The sequence below is a fragment of the Corvus hawaiiensis genome, chromosome 18 (genome assembly GCF_020740725.1).
Source record: "Corvus hawaiiensis isolate bCorHaw1 chromosome 18, bCorHaw1.pri.cur, whole genome shotgun sequence".
NCBI lineage: Eukaryota > Metazoa > Chordata > Aves > Passeriformes > Corvidae > Corvus > Corvus hawaiiensis.
Genome location: NC_063230.1, coordinates 4,785,051 through 4,806,067, shown reverse-complemented (window position 1 = coordinate 4,806,067; position 21,017 = coordinate 4,785,051). Strand labels below are relative to the sequence as shown.

The 21,017-nt window shown below is 46.6% G+C and overlaps 1 protein-coding gene across 6 annotated transcripts in view; it reads right to left on the bottom strand.

The window, feature by feature from the left end:
• BICDL1 (BICD family like cargo adaptor 1) overlaps window positions 1-21,017 on the bottom strand; it is a 50,382-nt gene that overhangs the window by 8,288 nt on the left and 21,077 nt on the right. For 3 of the 6 annotated variants that reach the window (XR_007207441.1, XR_007207442.1, XM_048322987.1), the window contains exons 3-10: window positions 11,474-11,590; window positions 10,800-10,811; window positions 9,297-9,443; window positions 8,161-8,340; window positions 7,649-7,867; window positions 6,386-6,529; window positions 3,156-3,286; window positions 483-603 (exon numbers count right to left, since the gene is read on the bottom strand). Coding sequence is in view for 4 of the 6 variants with exons in the window: in XM_048322987.1 (XP_048178944.1) it covers window positions 483-603; window positions 3,156-3,286; window positions 6,386-6,529; window positions 7,649-7,867; window positions 8,161-8,340; window positions 9,297-9,443; window positions 10,800-10,811; window positions 11,474-11,590 (1,071 nt within the window). In the remaining 2 variants the exon portion in view is untranslated. The remainder of the gene's footprint in view (window positions 1-482; window positions 604-3,155; window positions 3,287-6,385; window positions 6,530-7,648; window positions 7,868-8,160; window positions 8,341-9,296; window positions 9,444-10,799; window positions 10,812-11,473; window positions 11,591-21,017) is intronic. The other 3 variants (XM_048322984.1, XM_048322983.1, XM_048322986.1) reach the window with 3 other exon arrangements.

Genomic DNA, 21,017 nt, shown 5'->3' with positions numbered 1-21,017 from the left:
GAAGAACTGGGATTTTAGCTTCTCCTTCTTGATGGATCTTTGGAGTTGATGAAAACAGTGCAGCAACAATCAGCACAACCTCATTCTCCTGCCTTTCTGCTCCGTCACGGAAATGCATGGACATGCTGTGCCCACACATACCCAAGGTGTGCCTGCCTAGGGACACCTCCTGCATGGACCCCTCCCCACCCCAGGGCAGAGCAATGTGCACATTTCCCATTCTGCCAGGAGGCACAGTCTGCTTCTCCATTTTAAATGAGTATTAAGAGCTGTAGAGCTGTAGAATTAACAGCTCACAGCCAAAAGGCTTGGAGCAGGGAGGGCAGCTCACCCCCTGGGCCCCACGGCATCATTGGCTCCTGCAGAGCCAAAACCAAGCACCTCCAAACACCCGATCCATGGATGCTCAGGCAGAGAACATGACAAACCCACAGGAAGGGGGGCACACTCCCCCACAGCCCCTGCCCTGCCGAGGTGCTCACCTGCCAGGCCTCCAGCTGCTGCGAGAGGTTCACCTTCTGCTGGATGGCGTCCAGGAGCTGGCTGTTGAGGGACATCATATCAATCTTGCACTTAGTCAGCTCCACCTCCACCGCGTTCTTCCTGCGGGGACAGAAATCGGGGCATGGCACTCTTTTCTTTTTAAACAAAGAGTTAAGCATATCTAAACAAGTCTAAAATTTATGTCTTTCACTGTTAAGTTGCCACACACTAAGGTGTTCATTTCTGTTGTATTCTGGACAAGCTATTAATCTGAAGAGTAGGATAGAACTTTTGACATCATTACTTTAAAACCAGCAGATTTCTCATAAGCACACTGTGAAGAATACTGAAAGAAAATCACATACACAGCTGTAAAAGATAATAGTGTGTCTAGATAACGTGCAAGATTTGCCAATAAAAATATTTTTTTTCTTCTGTTTACAGGCACAGAGAATACAAATGGTACGCACTAAAAATCAAATGACCTGTGTCTGATCACTTGATCAATAAATTGCAATATAGAACAAACAAATAAAAAAACCTCTTTAAGAGTGCTTTCACTTGGGACTTGGATTGAAGGAAGAAATTAAAGAAGAGAGCTTAGCACAGCATATACTTTTAAGAATGACAAACTATTAAAATTGTTTGAATTAAATGTCAGGCTTTAAGAAAAGCTCCCAATTTCAGTGTAGTTGACCCAGCCCTTGGGAACACCTCTGCTGCATTTCTTCCCAGACATTTGGTGGCCATTGGGCATGTGATGCCATGGACAAGGTTACCCAAGGAGCCCCAAGTGCTCAGTGGCTGAGATGTTCCAGCTGTTCCTTGCTTGTGGAGAGGAATTGTCCTTCAGGATGGAGCAATTTCCTAAGCTGCTGAAGCTGGGAAATGCTGCTCACCATGCTGGGACCACACCAGGTGAGTACATAGCTTAGGTTTTCAATTAACTGCTGTGTGATAGGAAACTGTAACATGACTTGCTGGGAACCATCTTTCCTTGCACACACTTTCGAGAGAAATAATTGCATCTTATTAACTGTAAGCTAATTCCTTGTCTCCTGATAGCTCCCTTGTGTTCCCCTGCAGAAGAGCAATTTGGGAATTTGTGTTTATATTCCAGGTACTGGTTGCTTAACACTTCCTCTGAAAGGATCCTATTTTCCTATTGCTTCCCCTGTTGCCAAACTTCAGCTTCAAGCAAAAATTTTGCACACCAGATGTCTACCTGGGGCAGCAATTTTTTTTTTTTCTGTTCAGAATTAGGGATTTTTGGAGGGATGGGTTCAACAAAAGTGACTTAACCCATCGGGTGTGAGGTGGGAAGAAAATCACAAGCCTCTCCAGGCAGTGACCAGCCCACGTGGTCTCGGAAGAGTGTTTTCACTTCCAGTGACAGGATGCTCTTGTCTGCTTTCACTTGATGCCACTTTCTGCTCCTTAATCCCCCTCGCCCGTGCCCCATTCCCGGGGCTCCTGTGCTGCAGGACAGCCAGCCCCCCCAATATTGGTGCTTTGTCCAGCAGGGTCACAGTGAACTGGAAAAGCTGTGCCCTTCCACTCCCGGCTGTGGTTTGGGCACCGGAAGCAGCCTTTTGTCGCGACGCTTCCCTACTGCTGGTTGAATGTTTCCAGGGGATTGTTCGCAGCGGTAGTGTTGCCATAGCCACGGCAGAGCCAGCAACCCACATGCACCGGGAATGTCAGAACTACCTCCCTGTGCCCGGCAGACAGCTGGGATGCTCCTGATCCTTGCCAACAGATGGAGGTGTTACAGAGGACAGCAATGGGAATTTGGTAGCCAGCTCTCCTGGCAAGGGCAGCACTGACGATCGAGCCACTTATAAAAAAGGATGATGCAGGTTGATTTAGGTCCTGTGCTCTCAGAGGTGCAACCATCTCCTGCTCCTCCTCTTGCCCAGGGCTTGAGTATTAGACTTTTCCCTAAGAAGCTGGACTGGTGGTGTCCTGGCCCACCTGCTTGTTGAAGGGATTATCAGATGAACCCTTTCTAGCAGAGCACAGAGAGGTAAAAGTGTCTGTCCCTCTCCTCTGGGCAAGGAGTGCTCAGGGCATTTTGGCAAGCCCAAGGACAGAGCTGGGGAAGGGGGATTTGGGGTATGGGGGAGCAGAACTGCACAGACTTGTAAGGAGGATGGTCAAAATAAAGAGCCAAACCAGTGGGAGAATCCCAAAAGGAGAACCAGAGAATTACAGGACTGGAGATGCAAAAAAGACCTTGGAACAGGAAAGGAGAAGGAGCGACCAGAGGAATGGGTTAGGGAAGAAGCCCAAGCAGGCTGTAATGGGGATGGTCAGGAAAGCAGGGCTGTGTGTGAAGAAAAATATGACAAATAGGCCAGACCTAGTGTTGCCATTTAGCTCCCTGAAGTCCTCTCCTCCTTGCTGTGACTCACACCAGCACTAGGGATGGCACAAACATGGCTAACAGAATCCTCCTAAATGCCCCAAATCGAGCCATGAGGCAGCTCTGTCTTTAGCACCTCCTGCCCTGCTCCCAAGCTCCTGGCAGCATTTCCCAATGCCAGCAAAGCCTAGATATCATTTTGTCACAGCTGCTGTGGAGAGCAGGAGAAAGCCTCTCCAGAGGCATCTCCTGCCAAGGCACTCCCAACTGCCGCCCTAGCCTGGCTCTGGCTGTTGGTGCCACTCACTTGGCGATGGCCTCGTCGCGGTCCCTGATGGCCTGCAAGAGCCGTTCGTTCGCCTCCTTGTCCTCGGCAGCGCCGCGCAGCCGGTCTCGCTCCTCCTTCAGCGTCGTCATCTCCACACTCAGCAGCGTCACCTGTGGGCAGAACGGAGGCCGTGAAACCCAGGGCTGCTCAGGAAAACGCACCACAAGTGTGTGTGTGGGAAAACGCCACATATGCCAACCTGCAGGTTGAGAGATCCCCTGGTCATAGGAGAAGCTGTGTCTGCTGTGTGGGGGGCTGTTAGTGCTGGTGCCACCCTCCATGAAATGTGCTGGCTTGCCCTGGGATGCTGGCCTGAGCAAGATGTGTCACCAGGATGGCCTCAGTAACATGCAGAAATAGCACTGAAAGCTGTGCAGGGCAGGACCCACCTGTGACTTTGCTGTCACTATGGCATCAGTGCTAAAATACTGCCCCTCTCCAAGCAGTTGGTCTTGTGCACACATCCTCTGAATCTGCCTGTTGTAATTCTGATCTTTCCAGGGTTAAATTATTGCTAACATAATTTACCAGCAAATAAGATTTTTTGAAGAGACCATTATGTCTCCTGAAGTAATATGAAGCTGTAGACAAAGGATGGGAAAATTCCCTTTTATGCCACGGAAGGTGTTACAATTTTAATTAGACTTTAAAATATGTGTGGAGTCTTAAATAGTCTGAGAAATGATCTATCATTTTGGTCCTGTGCAGAGTGAGTTAACAGGGTGTGAAATCATGCAAGGATTGCATTAGCACAGCTTCACAATATTTCATACTCATTTAATTTCTTTGTCTAGCGCACACACATGCTCTGTTACGCTACTCCACCACCTGGAAACCCTTCCAGCATTTGACCCACCTCCTGCCTCTAAATGCAGCTCAGTAGTGCTTGAATCTTCAAAGAAATCTTTAAATAGAGGGCAGACAGTCAAAAAGGGCTCATCACATCCACAGCGTGGGACAATCTGCCATTAGCATGGCATGGCTGGGCTGGGGGGAGGAGGGTGCACCCTGTCTGTGCAGAGACTCCCCACACGACTGGGGAGCTGTGCCAGGGCTGCCAGGGAACCAGGGAGCTGTGCCAGGGCTGCCAGGGAATTGGGGAACTGTGCCCTCCCTCAGCCCTACATGGGGGGCACCTCGGAGCAATGATGTGACAGAGAGCAGTGGTAGTGGGGCGACGTGAAAGGTGCTGAGCACTTCTACAGAAATCCCAGGGGACAGAGGATCTGGACACCCAAAACATGGTGTCTGGGGATAGGTTTGGGATTTTAATTGGTTCTGTCTGTGCTTCAGGTAAGATTGGGAGAAAACAAACAGGCAGAAGGTGTGAAATAGTGTAGACAGAGAGGGGGGTGACTCCTGTCTCCACCTGCTCACCATGCTCTTGGGAAGGAGCAATGAATGTGTGTGATGCTACAAGGTCCTAAAAGCCATTTAGAAGATCCCCTTTGATTGTATCAATACCAGTGCCACAACAGAGGGATGAGGAGGCAGCAGAGCACTGCTTCCCCTGGGTGGACAAGATTTCCACACGCATCAATTTTCTGTAGCACTGAACAGAAGATGATGTCGCCTCTTCAACAGGAGGTGAGAATAATTATTAACCTGGAGCAAGTGTGAGGCTGGATAACAGGCAAAAGCTGTGGGAGATGCGTACTTGCTGCGGGAGGCCAGAGTGCCTCTCTGAGAGTAATGGCTGCTCCATTTGTAGCTATGCCCCATCTTTCTCCACATCACACAGAGGTGTGAGAAGAAAATAGAACTGCAGTCCTCCCTTTGCTTACTAAATATTAGGAGCTTTGGTAATCGGGGACCCTTAAAAGCAGACACAGGGTTCCAGACTTGCAATCCAGGGCTAGTATTCTGGTCCCTCCTGGCTGGAGAGTTTGGGGAGATCAGACAAGCCTAAAATCTGTGAATAAGCCTCTAAAGGTCTCTGTCAGTACTGCTAGGTTGCAGAGATCGAGCTCTTGTCTCCTCCATCTCAAGTTTAAGGGCAAGGAGGGCTTGTGTGTGGTGCACAGGACTGTGGCAGCATGGCCAGGGCAGTGTCTGGACTCATGTCTCACTGGGGGCAGAAGTCTGGACACTCAAAAGTGTCTCCTGTGATGGTCACATTGCTGAGAGGAACAGTCCTGGGGGAAAGATGGGCTCCAGAGCTGCTCCCCTCCCGTACTCTGCCCCTCATCAGCTGCTGTGGCAGCAGGACATTTCCCACCCTCACACACGTGCAAGCCATCACTGCCAGGGTATTTAATGATGCTCTCACACTTTTCTCTTTGGTCCCATGGTGGGGGCTCCCACAGCCCTATAAAAGGCTGTCAGACCCCAGGTTGTGCTGACTTTCTGAACAGGGATGTGTTATCCTATTTACGCTTCAAAGGGTGATACAGCACTGCTGGGAAGACCAGCCAAGGACATTAATCCCATTCCCTGCTCCAGTGCAGTTGCTACTGTTTCTGCTGAAGCCTCCAGATCCCCTCCAGCATTTGGAGTCTTGTCCCACAGAGACAAGGACTGCCAAGCATCTCTTTGGATGCCTGTCTCCATTTGCTGCTCTTGGCATAGGGCCTCAGACAGACGAAGCTGCACTGGGTGTGGATGCAATGGGATTCTGGGCTTTGGGTGTGGACTTGGTGTTGGGACTGGATCATTCCTTGCTGTTGAGGTTGCCTCAGCTGGTCCCTGGGGTGCTGCCTGGTGCCCGGCCATGATTAGGATTCTCTGGGAGTGCATTTCTGAGGGTTTTGTGATGCTGCTGTGGATGGGGTCAAGCCCTGCTCCATGCACAGCAGAGCAGCACTGCTGTATCCATGGAATGGGTGCACATACCCCTCACAAGGGCTCAGTGCAGCAATTCAGGTTAGCCTGGATACCTTTGGGTTTCCAATACCCCATACCAAGCAGCCTCGTACTTTGGGGTCTTCTGCTGAGAAGAACTTAAGCAACAGAGATTGGCTAAAATGCAGATTCAGAGAAAGGCTTAAAGGAAGTTTGGCTGCGTGAGATGATGCCTCGGATGGGCCCCAGACAATTTGTCAGAAACTCTCATTCTAAATGCTTAAATCCTCTGCATTTGGTTTAACAAAGTCTCCCTCATCCAACCATTTTGGCCTAAATCCTCCTGGGTTATTTATCATGTTGGTCTCTTTGACGAAGGATGAACACTGGTGTTAAAAGACCATATGTAAAGTGTGGGAGTTGCTAACCTGGCTGTGCAGTCGCTGCAGCTCCTCCAAACTCTGCCTCAGTTTCCCCCGTTCTCCCTCCATTAATTCCCTCAGGGCTCGCGAATCCTCACTTGTTCTCCTGATCTGTTCCTCTAAGGTATCATCGTCGCTTCGCCGAGAGCTCTGAGAGCGGGAGAGAAATCTCTTGCTCAGATTTCACTTTAAAAAAGGCAATTGCATTTATTTGACACCAGTTTGGGAACAGGGTGCTAAACAAGGAAGAAGAAAATGTGAAAATGTGACTTCGGTAGAGTTTTTTGTTCCCATATACCTCCACAGTGGAAATGTGCTCAACCAAGGGTAGTGTTTCTACACATGATGCAAAGAGCATGCAGCCCTTGGCATAAACCAAATTTAGAGACCTGCTGCCCATTTGGTAGCCAATGTGGCTACAGTCTCTGTTTGTGGACCTTTTACAGGACTCTCTACATTTTGTTTAACAAATACAACTTCATCTCTACACTCAGCCTACGGGTGCTTAAACGAGGAGGGTGAGTATTCCCTCACAGCCCCCTGCAGGGATTGCACTGTTTCCCTCACCACAGCACCCCAAGTAAGTCATAATGGCAATGCAACCAGCTTGTAGGGAATGGGAACAGGCCTGATTTGAGCCACAACAAAAAGTGAGGTGTTCTGTTTTAATTCTGCACTCCTGTGGATGCTGAGTAGTCCCTCCATTCCACCCTCTCCTGCCCAGCAGCCTGGAGCCACATCCTTGACATCATCTTGTGCCAGCAAAAGCCTTCACCTGCCACAGATTTGAGTTTGGCAGCTCCTGCCAAGACATTTGTACCCAAAGACAATTCACAGCGACAGAACCTCCCGACATAGGGGTTATGATGTTTTTGTGATACTATTACTAGTAAAGCAAGGTTAGGAAAGTCCCAAAGGAAATAACTGATGTGTAAGGCAATCTGCAATATTTCCACATTGAAACTCTAACTTACTGAAAATCTCAAAGTAAGCCTACTTTTATTAATTTTCCAGAACAACTCCCAGGCCAATGACGGTTGCGCTTGAAACTTTAGGTGGTCTGAGCACTGCAGGCTGAAACCCCATGTGCTTGGCTCTCGGCTGACCATTTGAGACACAAGGAGTGGACTATGCTCTGTGACTGCCCATCTCTGTGAGCCACAGAGGTTTTCTAGGAAACCAGGGCCTTCAAGATCCAGCGGAACGTGCAGCAAGCTCTGGGCCAGGGAACGTGCACAAGCCAAGGCCCTCTCTGTGCCACCAACTTACCGTGGAGTCTGCCCCGTCCAGCACATTTTGTATCAGTCTCTTGAGCTCACTAAGAGCTGCCCGCAGGCTCCCGGCTGGGACGTCTTTGGCTGATGAGGTTTCTGAGGACTCGTCCATGGAGGAGTCTGTGGACACGGCCGAGTCGGCGCTGTCATTCCCTCGCAGGTGGGAGCAGAGGTACCGCACTTGGCAATACGCTTCCCAGAGCTGCAGCCTCAGCTGGAACAGAGCCTGGCATTAGCCTGGGGCATCAGAGCCATGGAGACCCTCCTTCCATGGTAAAGTGAAGTGTGTGATTGCCAGTCCTCACAAATATTTGCCATGTTGGTTTTGACATGGATGCAGAGGTTTACTTTCACATGGTCAAAAGGGTGTGCTGATGCCAGACCCCAATCCCAATTTTCCGGCCTTTGGTTCAGCTACAAATCCAGATCAAATGCATTAAACTCCCTTTTGCTCTGGGACTGGTCACAGAGGCCCATGGGCTTTCCCAGGGGCTGGAGGGCAAATACCTGTTCTCGTTCTTGCTCCAGCTCCTCTGCCTCCATGCTCTGCTCTATCTCAGAGAGCAGGGATGTGCTGGTTGTGCTGAGGTTCTGGAGACTTTTCTCCTCGCTGAGCTCCTCCACCTTGCCCTGCAGCTGCCGGTAGGACAGCCTCACCTCCTGAAGCTCCAGCTGGCTTTGGTGCAGCTTGTGAAGAAAACCAAGGAATCAGAAAAATATTAATGGAGGTGATAAGGACTGGATCAATGTCTTGGTTTGTGAGGGAGCTGGGAGGGAGGAATGAGTGACACAAAACAGGGTTTCCAGCCAGGAGGAAAGTACTCTTGGCTGGTATTGCTATTTATTTGAGCTTAATAATCTCCAAGTGTCATTAGACACTGTTTAGAATCCAGAATATCCAGAAAGATAAAAATAGCAGGTTAATCAGCACTAAAACGAGAAACATTGTGAAGAAGTTGGGACTCAGGTAAAGAAATTTGCTGAAAACAACACAGCAGGAAGTGAACCCAAAAAGAAAGTGATACCTGCATGTTTTTAAAAAATATATACAAACATATATTAAAAAAAAGGAAAAATATTCAGGGCTGTTTTGCAGAGCTGAGGATTCAGTGCTTGGCAACCCACAAAAGTGAAATGGAAAAATCCTGCTCTGCCCTACGGCCCAGAGGTGCCAGGCTTTTTTCTGGGGAGTGACATTTGGTGATTCGTGGCTGTGAACACCATGGAGATTATTAGGAAACCACCTGAGCACTGGGATCTAAGAGGCCAGTGACTACCCTCTGGAACAGCAGGGTCTAGAGAAGCCCCTTTTGAAGCCAATTCTACTATTAAAAAAATTATAAAATGAACTGCAACTGGAGTCCTCTGATTCTTTTTGCACTTACCTCATTTCCCCAGCGCCCTGCCCCACTCCCTTGCTCAGATCTCCCTCCTAAGCTGCTCTTTGCTGTCAGGATGCCTCATTGGTACTCCTGTTACCTGTCTCCATGGAGAACACCCATGACCTTGCTTGCTGCCACTCTTGCATGAACCATTTCATTCTTCCAGTTGTTCTGTCTTCCAGTTTGTGGCCAATTTTTCCCCAAATAATGACTTTTACTGCATCTCCCCATCCCTTCCCCATCTCACTGCTGCCTCTTCACCTGCAGATCCTTGTCATGGCTTTGTCTCTCCAGGATGAGGACTCGGTCCTGCAGTTCTTCCACGGTTCCCTGGAGCAGGTCGTTCTCCTCCATCATGGCACTGAGGCGATGCTCCAGCTCCCGCTTCCTGTCTGTCAGCATTTTGATCTGCGGGGCAAAGAGAGGGCCCTGTCAGACTTTGCAGGAACCAGAGAGGAGAGACACCACATTCCGAAGAGAGAAATGAAACAGCAAAAAGCAGAAGGATGTACATAGGTGTTCTGTACCTGTATGAGAGAAACTACCTCCATGTGTGGTTTAAAGCTTAGGAAAGCTCTGAAAGGAAACTCCTCCTTCCCCAGGCTGCAGGGGTTGGGTATGCATTGGCAGGTCAGGGAGTGGGCAGGAATATTCAAAGGCATTAAGTGGAGACCAGCCCTGCCCATCCCTTGCACCTTAACATTTGAAAGACTGGGCAAAACTAGTTACTTTTCCTGGCTGGTCCCTGATGGTGGCATTTTCTCCTGTATGGGTGCTGGAGACCTCAAGGCGAGCCAGAAGGATCCAGGGTGAGTCAGTGGGATCCAGGGTGAGCCTGTGGGATCCTCCTCCCCACAGGACTGTGCCACAGTACCGCCCATAGCTGTTCTTAATTGGTGTGTGTTCATCAGGTCCTCACCAGGGATTTTTCTGTCTTTTCACTTGTGAAGACTCCTTTCTGTGCCGCTTATTTTTAGCCTCCCAGTGATTGGTTGCCTTCAAAATTGGTTCATTTCTTTTAACTGTCAAGGGCAGTGATTTCAGGCGAGGGACAGTGTGCCAAACAAACCCTCCGTGACTCAGTTAGCTGGGAACAGTGCAAAGGATGAATCAGCACTAGCCAAGGTCACTTCTTGTTTCACCACGAAGAAGGAGCCTTTTCCCACATTAGTATACACAGGATATCTGGGGTCTGGTATGCCAGCCATTCACCAGTCCAGTATAACCTTAAATATTCCCTATGGCCTCCTTTCAGTTCACGGAGCATAGACAAATTCAGCAAATTCCCTCTTGGCCTCTTTGGGACCTTGTCTCTTTGCTGCTTTCCAGGTTGCTGGAAAGATTTGGCTGCACAAAGGAATACCAGCCAAGTGTGTGGACTTGCTATTTCTGCAGAGTAAAGGCTCGTGGAGGTATTGGAAAGCTGCTCTGAGGTGACTAATGGTTTCTGAGATGTCTCTGCCCACCACCATCATGATTTGTGTGGGTTGGAGAAAGAAAAATAAGAGGTTTAATGGAGAGATTGTATCAAGAGTTCATACTTGGTGGGCACACCAAGAATGAACATGCTGTAAATAACCATACGACAGAAAAAACGTCACTCTGCCATGAGCCCTGGACCACGGGAAGGGCACAGGGGAAAGGGTTTGGAAAGCAAGAGACAGGAAGGAGAGGAGGAGGCAAGGTGTGGCATGCACGGTGGCAGGCATGCATGGTAACAGCGATGTACGTGCAGGCAAACCCTTTCCAAGCCTCCATACTTACTTCAAGGACCTGCTGCTCCACACCAAGGGGAGGGGAAGAAAAGGCGAGGGACCAGCAAGGAGCAGGTGGGAGCGGGAGAAAAGAAATTGAGAGATTTTAGAAGCTTTTCCAGACAGCTTTTAAATAAAAGAAGTGGTTGGGTAGTAGAACTGGACATCTTCTACCCATCTAGTTCCTGCCTACATGATCCCCAGTGACCCTGTCAGGGAAGGGAAAAGGAAGGAAGTTGTATCATTCCTGCAAATGTACCTGAGTTAAAACAGGCAGGGGCTTCTTGCTTTCCCAAGTAAATGTCTCAGAGGCAGGAGAGGATTGCTGCTTTCTTTGGAAGCATGATGAACAGGAGAAAAAACCCTTGCAGACCTTTCCACCATGCCCACCAGCGTTAATCTGTACTGGGCAGCAGCCCTGCAGGAGCACAGCCATGTGTATGGAAGATCCTTCTCATCCGTTCATTTTGCAGGAATGCTGTGGCTGAGGCAGCACTGGAAGGTGCCCTGGGCCAGCCCAGCCAGAACACCATGGAGCAGTCCTTGCTGGGGGAGTCCTTTGCCCCAGTGCTGCCATCCCTCTGTTGGCCCCACCAGCTGACTGTTTGCTCAGCTCAGAAAGAGTCATTATACAAGCTCAAACAGCCCTGGCTGCTTTCTGAAGGAGGGAGGCTGATGACTCACCTCAGCCTGGAGGCTCTCCAGCCGCACGATGTGTTGGCTGCTGGAGGAATTCTTCTCCCGAAAGTCCTCCCGGAGGGTGTGGACCTGCAGGGAGAGCTGCCGCTCCACCTCCGACGCCTGCAAGGAGACACCATCTGGAGTCACCCATAGATCCAAAGCAGCCATCTCCTCCTGCCCAGGGAGACCTGCCCGGATATAACTTCTGCACAAACCCAGTTTCAGCAGAAACTCAATTCTGCACAGTTTGGGTGAGTGAAAATGTCATCCTGGACAGACACTGGGGAGAGCTGCCATTTAAACCATGTTGATTTTTCCCTTGGGGCAGCCAAGGGGACACAGCCTGTGTGTTTTTTCCACTGTAAAAAACCATGATGACTCCTGTGTCCTACAGGAAATTCACTTTAAAAATTGTAGCCTAGCTGGGGTTGAAGAGAAGACCAGGAAACACTCCTACTAGATTTACACTCTCTTAACCTCTGAACATCTTTGGCACAGCTCTCAGATAACAAGTACTCTTTGCCTCTGATTCCCAGCTCTTGTTAGGGCCAGATGGAGAACATCCACTCCACATGACTGTCTGTGCGGGATCCCTGGACTTGTCCCTCTTTCCCATCTTGAAGGAGGGATGCCCGTCTTATGCAGGGTCGTTTGAGGACTGCAGAAAGGCCATTCCTACCTGCAGGATCCAGGCTTGAGGTAGCCCTTACAAATGACAGCTTAGACACGTCAACTACTCTCCAGACAGCTTTATGGCTGATTTTTGCATGTGAACACACTTGTTTAGGCTTGTAAGACAACATAAGGTTTTTATGATGAAACCCTAATGAGACAGCACAAATGGATGATTTTCTTTTTAATTAGCTTCCATCATGTTCCATTACACTTAGGCACAGACCTCCAACTATGCCACATGGGCTGGAATTGAGTTGATTCCCCTCAAGAGGTGGCACTGCTGTCCTGCTTGGGGTGTGTCCAATGGCAAAAGCCACAATGCCTTAGACAGGAAGGCAAGATGGGAGGGAGGGATTGGAGTCAGCAGCTGTGGGCAGGTTGGGAAGAGCATCCTTAGGCCTGGCAAATGTGGGTCAGGATTTTCTCTGGGTGCTCTGATAGTGCCCAAGGCAGAGCTTCACCAAAGGGTGCAGTGACCCTGCTCTAGCAGCTTGTGACTGGAGCAATGAGCACACAGATCCAGCCTGAGCTGCCCACAAAGGCAACACTGCTCCCTTTAAAAAATGGTCCCTTATTTTGCAGAATCTGCAGCAAAATATTCCAAATCAGAAGCATGAAGTAAAAGGCTGTTACAGCTCCATCACGTGGAGGAAACTGTGGTGGCCCCAAAACTGTTTGCTTGGAGAGGCAGCAGCAGACAGAAGTGTGGCCACCAAATCAGGCTCTGACCACTGGCCTCTGAAAAGAGAAGAGAGTCCCAATAATAAGAAATAATCTTGTCTACCAATTGCTTTTTAGTTCCCTTCTTATACTGTTTTTCTCCTCTTCTTTAAAGCCCCATATCAGAACCCTTTGCATATTGCCTCATTTATTTAATAAAGCTTCCTTGCATGGGCAGAATATACAAAATATAATGACAGCACAGCACTATAGGAAGGTGTTGGTTATTTTTCTTCCCTTAAGCAACTATAGGTTGCAAAGCATCCTGAGCAGCTATTAATTGGTGACACTAAAGAAGATGGACGGATTGTGCTTTTTTTGAATTATTCACTTGGTTTTGTAATGACTGCTGAAACATCTTCATGCTGAAACACTCTGCAGGAGCTATCAAAGATGAAAAAGCACCAGATGAAAAGCACTGAAGGATTTTGTCTGCAAGGTGCTGACCACACTCCCAAGGAGCACAAGTGGCACCAGAGGAGATGACACACCAGTATTTGATGGTTCACTGTGTAACATAATTTATATGCTTGAAGAATTCTACCTACAGAGAGTATAAATGTACAATATAGCAGTAAGGAAACAAGGGAGTACTTAATGGCATTGTAAAAATTCCTGGTAAGAGAATATATAGCTGCTCTTGCTTGTTCTGCTCCTCATGGCCAGACTGGAGCAGGTGAAGGAATGAGCTGCAAGGATGATTCAGATTGTGGAAAGTCTGTTATATGAAAGGAGTCTAAAAAAAGAATGGCTTGTTTTATCTCATGGAGTGAATGCTGAGAGAGAACTCCCTATAAATACATCACGGATGAGCACACAGAAGGGAGAAGCGCTATTTAAGCAGAAGCACAATTTTGGCAGAAAAGAAAGATGTGAACAAACCGGATAAGAGTATATTAAGGCTGGCAACAGGAAGATTTCTACATTTCCAAGGACCTGATGTAGGATTCCTCTTCCTGCACCATTACAGTAGTAGAAATGGCGGCAAAAAAATAACTTTGTAATGGAGCTGGATCACTTTATCATGCAGCTTCTTTCAGAGGGCTGCCTATGACAGAAGGGAAATGAATTGACCTCAAAGGTCCTCTCCAGTACCAGGCTGCTTGCAGGACTGTAAGACTTGTATTCACCAGCATTAAATCATCATCTCGAATTTATCTATGTGCTGCCCAGCTCACAGGCTCACATATCTTATTCCCACAATTATAACCCACATGGAGGGAAAAAAGGACTCAGTTATTGTTAGTATTTAGAGCCCTAAAGCAGACAGGATGTCACAGTGTCACCTCAGTGAACACCATTTACATCCTGCCTCATGCAGTAGAGAAAAGTAAAAATAACACTAACTTTAGCCTCACACAGTGCAGAAAATATTCTCTGACCAGCTGTTTAGCAGAAGTAAACAGAAATGTCTGTAATTTGTGTTACACACAGGCTAACACAGGCTAACAAGAAAAGTCTTCATCCCGTTTTTTTAGACAAGAAACAGTTTTCTGAGTGGAGCTCTGGTCATGGAATCTTCCTTTTCATGCTACACTTGTTTCAGAGGTTATTAATCCTGCTGCCAAACTACCCTTTCTAATTGATTATAAAACAGAGATTTTAACATCAACTTGCAGTAATTTATGAAAGCCACCTTGACAGTGCCCAATATTTCTCAGGCTTTATGGTGTATTTTCATAAAGTGTCTGCTTCAGTTCTCAGCACTGCTGTTGATGTGCACCTGTACATGTGTGTTTTAAACCATGAGCTTACCACTGATTACTTCTAACGGTCTTTTTACTTAGTGGCATCAGTGAAGATGTAACCTTCCATCTACATTTTCTCTTTATTGCTCAATATGGCTTTTGTTGAATGGAAGTGAGTTTCTTCTGCCTCAGCCAGCCTGTGTGGCTTTCTCTTCTCCATCAGTGTTTCCTAAACATTAAAAGCTAAATCTTTTGTGGTTATGTCAATCATTTAGCAATGCACTGATTTTGCTAGAGACAAGTAATATTCTTTGCAGAAAGGCAGACACATATTGCTCAACATCACAGCTTTGCTCTGTAGTTAAAAATGAATTAATTTCCTGGGTATGGCAAATTGGCCAACACAGCCACCAGGCAAGGTTTGGAACCTATCTGCAGAAGCATAGACATCAATTCACAATTAGATATAGCCAATCAACTGTGAGATTTGTTTTCTGTTCTTCAGGCAAGGTTGCGACGAGATTTGGGCAGTGCAAGAAGAAAGAAAGAGCAGGAGGACATTTTGGCTTCTGCTCTAGTTAAGGGCTTTTCATCACTGCAAACTTGATTAAGTTTTGCCCATGATTAATTCCCAAGTGCTAAAATACACAAAACTGTGTAGATCTTTGGCAGAAAGAGATGCTTGCCAGTTACAAGAACTCCATGAGTTTTAACATCTGGAATATATGAGCAATAAATAAATAAAACAAATACAAATAAATTGGAGCACTGATGTTCCTGTGAAGTGGGGATCTTTAAGAAGTTTGGGATGGACTGTGACAAATTAATGGCTTGTAGGTTAGTCTTACTCAAAGAAAACCTTCCTTTGGGGTAAGATTTGATAAATAAAGCTAACTGTATACAAAATATCTAGCTATCAGGCATGTCAGGAAGAAAAGGAGAATGGAAAAAGTTTAATAGACTGTAGCTGGGTGAAGAAACCAATGTTTCCAGTTGATTTACTTCTACAAAACAAGATGATTCAGATTTAACAAAGGATATTGAAAATTTTCTTGCCTAAAATAGCTAAGAAAGAGAAGTCCTAAGTAGTGTTGAATTTGTAACACTCAGGAGAGCATGTTACCCCTTTTATTAATTTGCTAATAGCTGAGTTCAAGGGACTTCCCATTCCCACTGTGGTCCCATTAACACCTCATACCACTAGTTGCTGCCTCCCCTGGCTGCAGGTTCCTGGATTCCCAAGTCTTCTCTGGAAGGAAAATATATTTGGCTACTAAAACATAACCAGAGGAGGAAACAACAACAACAACAACAAATTGCTTAAGATTAATAATTTAAAAAAAAATTGTTAATCTGGCTTCTGAGGGAAGCCCCAGAGGACTGGAATTGCTGCCCTTCCACTGCAGCCAGCACTCTGGTGCTGGGGAGAAGCCTGGTTTTATGGGATGCTTGATCCATGTCAATAAATCAGCTGTTTCCCAGCCCTTGGCACACTGGCACCATAAACCACCATCAATATTTTGAACACCTGGAGGTTGCTCAGTTTGGGAATCTTTGAAAGACTTATAGCAAAGCTTTTAATGCAGATCAACTTCAAATTGTTATTATTAACCTACCCAGGAAAGTTCTTATATAATAGAGGTGCTTGCATTCACCACCTTTTGAGGCCTGCAGCTTGTATTTGCTGATTTATGTGCCCAGAGAGATTCCCTGTGAAATTCTCTCCAGAGAAGAGCTGCGGCACCCTGGTGGGCTGGCCAGATGCCCACCCAGCTGCTCTCACCCCCCCTCCTCAACAATGGGGGAGAAAATAAGATTTAAAAAAGCTCATTGGTTGAGACAAAGACAGCGAGATTATATACTATTAGGGGAATTTGAAGTTAAAACAGTGACTGGTAAAGTAAAAGGTAAAGCTCAGACTGGCCATTGCTGGGGACTACAGTAGCAATGGGGATTTTTGTGGTGAGGGAGAGGATGGAACTGTACCGAGGGTGGATACTGCCCACCCTGGTGGGGTTGTGATGGTGCCCCTTCCCTTGTGGTGTGAGGAGGTTTTTTTGAGGCTGATGTCATCAGTGGAGTTGTGAAGTGTGGGTGGCAAGTGAATATTTTAATGACCATTATTAAATTACCATTTTGCTGAGGCAAGTGGTGGAATTTATTTGCTGCAGGTGCCCAGGCACTGCCAGGGGAGCTGAGAGACCCTCTAGGGCGAGGCTGGGGCTGCTCCCAGCAGGATGGACATGGTGAGTTCTACCCCAGCCCCTCTGCAGGGCAGGGCTGAGCCTGTCATTCAGTGCCTCTGGAAAAACGCACTCAGGAAAGGACAAAACACCTTCTGGCAGTGACAGCTGAGGTAAAAAGTGTAAGAAACAGCCCCATGAGCACCGTGGTTGAAGGAGGAGTAGGATGGGATTTGGCTAGGCCTTCTCCAGAGACCTCTTCCCGCTTCTCCCCAGTGCAGCACAGGACACTGGAGCTAGGAAGTGCTGGTGAGAGTCAGCACTGCCCCCATCCCTACCAAATGATGGAGTTGGGCTAAATCCTCCTCCTTGCCTCATCCTTCACTCTGCTACTGCCCAGGCGTGGGGGATTTAAGGCTGATGAGCCTTCCCTTCACCAGGAAACAGGCTGGCAGAGGCCAGCTCCATTGGGTGGGGGGCCCTACACCGACAACAGGGCAGGGGGACAAAACAGGAAACAAAAGAGCCTCATTTTTCCACAAATTCGATCTGTCAAGAAAAAAGGAAATCAGAAATCTTGATCCAAAGGATTGCCAAAGCAAGGAGACTAAGTAATGGAGGAAAGGCACTGTTATGACTCCTTTATAAGCACCAGGCTGGGGACATATTACTGATGGGGAAAGCCTCATGGCTGCAGCATTAAACCTATTCTGAGAGGATCCTGTGAGACAAAGGGCAGAGGTGGCAGCTTATGCTAAGCTCTGCACTACTTTCAGAGTTTTGACATTTTGGAAATATGAGCCTTTATTGCTTGCATGAAAGTGAGAATCTTTTGTGCAGATTTGTTCCCTTTCCCTTCTGTAGGACAAGTGGGAAATGCATAGTGTGTCCTTTGACCTCACTCCTATTTACCTGAGTTTTACAATAAAAAACCCCAAGAATGTCTTTCCTCTCAACAAGCCCTAGCTGGGCAGTGGCTGTTGTGGGTGGCAATGGGTTAATGCCCATCAGCTCTGATGCCTCACACCTGAGAGGCAGAGGCCCAGCAGGGAGCACCTGGGGCTTTGTATTTTGGGGTGGGGTGGGCTGGCACCTGCTTCTTGAGGTGGAGTTAAGAGTGGAGATGTTTAGTTCCTTGATAGACACATCTATGAAACTTGGCTCTTCTCAGGCTGAAGCTGAATTGCCTCTTTTTGGGAGGTGAAGTGTTCGAATCGTCTGTCTTTGGTGCCTTCCTATATTTCTTGTGACTGGAGGACTGTAAGTGTGGCTGGAGATGGACAAAAGTTCCTGTTTTTTTATTTTTAAGTGTGCTTGAAAAGTCCTTTCAACAAAGACAGTGGACTTTCATTGCATCACTAAGCAAAGAGTGAAAAATTAGACAGGGTTTTCCTGGCAGCGTAGTTGTTCTTTTTTTCCCTTCCTGTAAGGTTAGGGGATATATCAGAACCAGTTTGTAAGGCAAACATCTGAATGCTTTGGGAAAGAGCTTAGGGGCATGAATGCCCCTAATGGGGTCTTCATCTTGTGTTTTAGTAAGTGCTCAGATAACTGTTTGATTGAGGCCAAAACCCATTATCTTGGGCTAAATCAATTTACAGGATTAGGAACTGCTGTTTAGAACAGAAGCAAGGGTAGTTGGGCCCCATATGGGGGCAACTCTACCTGGGTGTAACATCTCCGGGTCTGTTGCTTGAATGAAAGAAAGAGCTTCACAAGTGGCTGTGGGCTGTGTTTTAGGAGGTGCTTAAACATGAGCCTCCCTTTTTTTTTGTGGTTTATTCTTGACTTAAGCATTTGGCTCTTGTGGAGAGGAAAACAGAGTTCGTGGAAAAATGAGTCAGCCAGCTTCCTGTGGGAGGGACTGCCGGAGGCATGATACTTTGAATGCTGCAATAAATTAGCACTGGAGATAATTCAGAGGACAAAGTGTGCCTGGAGGACACACCATGCTAAGTAATGCACGAAATGGCTCTTGCTTTCAGTGTGCAAATCCTGCTTTGCAGAAGAAGTGTGGGAGATGAGATAACTCTGCACAGTGTCTGTTGTGGGGCTCTGCAAAGTGAGCTGAACATGCGCTTGCTGGTAGTAGTTTGGCTCCTGGATGGTGAGAAGGAATGGGGTAATAACATGTAACACCAGCAGGCTCTTCTAGTTCTGTGGGGATGCTGCACATCACCTGGAGTGAAGCATTTGTTACCTATTTGCACATGAAGCAGAAAGGCTGCAATAATCAAGTCTGGTGGAGCTGAGAGGAACCACCACAATAATTCACTGCAGCACAGCCTGGGCCTTGTTCCAAGGGGGTCTGCAACCTTCAGGTTAAAAAGTCTGTCATTCCCCTCATGCCTGTGTGAGATAGCAGTGCCTGAAGTTTTGTACTGGACTAGGAATGGTAGAGGGAATGGTACAGTTTGAAAGCTGGATGGTTTATGTTTTGCATCAGTAAGTTCTGTGGTCTGTTCTCCTAGATAACTTCTAATTCTTAATTTCCACTAAGTTTTTTTTCCCCTGAAAAAATGCATATTTTATCCTGATAGACCATTTTGGCCATTACCTTCGATGCAGGTTTTTAATCCAGATTTGCCTGAGCTCAGTCTGACTTTTCTACATGAGCTAAAGGCTGAAAATATTTCTTCCAGTAAGTTTCTAATGAGCCTAAAGTGTGGGTCAGATGAGAGGATAATAAAATACAAAATGCCTGACTAGTTTGGAAATAACTGAACTGGAAACATGAAGACTTAACCGGGTCATTAAAGCCTTTTGAAAACTTAAGAAGAAGGTTACAATGGTGGAGACAAAGAAATGTAACATTCCTTCCTGCTCTGAGAGGTCTTTCCATGGTAGCCCGGAGTCAGGACAGTCAATCTCCATTCTCGAATTAATTTTTTTATGAAATTGTTTTAGTCTAAGACTTTAAACCTGGAGGTGGTTCAAACTCAAATGGTTGTGCCTGGAAGAAACAGACAATAATTAAGCTTCTTGCAGTCTCTTGCTCTGGCTTTAAGCACTCTCCCCCCTTATTTGAAGGCAAATTAACTGAGTCCTACTGGGGATATCTAATACATGATGGCAGACTAGCAGCTCTGTTTGCTCTTGAAACCTTCATGTCTACACCCTGTTAAGCTCACAGTATACTGTTTTAGGATTCATTGGTCATAAGATACAAGCCAAAAGTTTTCTAGTATGTGTAGACCTGATGCTCAAACCTGCAGTTATAAACACATCTGAGTGCATGAAAATAGTGGTGTCCGTTACCATGTATGTGAAATGAGCGAGTGCCAAAAAAATGGGACAAAATTCAAGGAGTTGGTTTAAAATATATTAAACTCTCCCAAGAAGCCTTCAGACAGGAAGAAAGAAAACATTTTCTCAAATGTATATTTAAATTTTATAGTAGGTTGACCTGGAGATGTTTTATTAGCTTTTAAATCCCTGCAAAGTTTGATTCCAAATAACTTCTATCAGTCTGTTTCTTAAAAACGGTGCTCATGTGTGTTTGCTCATTTCCTTTGTAACTTGATAAATTTATTTCAAAAGTCAGAGGAAGAAGACCTAAGAAGTGTTTTTTTGGAGCTTGGCTTGACTACAGCAAGATGTGGAAATGTTTTGTGCAGAAGGCTGATTTCTCAAAGCCAATATAGTAGAACTTGTGGCTGCTTTCTATGGAAAAATAAGGAAACCCAAACCCTATAGTGAATATTGGCCAGGATGAAAGCTACAGCTTCAAACTATTCCATAAAAGCTTCCTCTTCACTAAATGTTTTAACCACTGATAGGTGCAATAGGGTCATAAATGGAAGGTGAATGCCATAAAAAATGAGCAAGCGCATCACAGAGTTTTGGAGAAAACCCAAACCATGAAACCCATATGGCAGCATGTCACATTCCAATGCTTAAATAAAAAGGTACAAATCTACATTCTTAAAGGATTGTTCTGAAGCTGTTAAGTAACGTTTTACTTGAAAATGTTTCTTGGTCAGCTAGCATTTGATCTGTCCTTCTAAACACAAAAGAACCATGCTGAACACCTGCAGACAAAAAGCTTCTAGAGAGATACCATTTAACCTCGCAGTGTTTCTTCCTGTACTTTGGCAGCCTCCAGCTAAATCTGAATTGTTCTCCCTCTTGGCAGTATGAAAAGACCTGTAGAGCATAAAGTCTTTGGAGCAGACTTTGAGCACAAGGTAGACCTTGCTCCTGGTGATTGCTGACAAAAGATAATTACAATGTGTTAGTAATAACATCTGAGCACTTTGATCTGCTGCAGTTGAATCTATA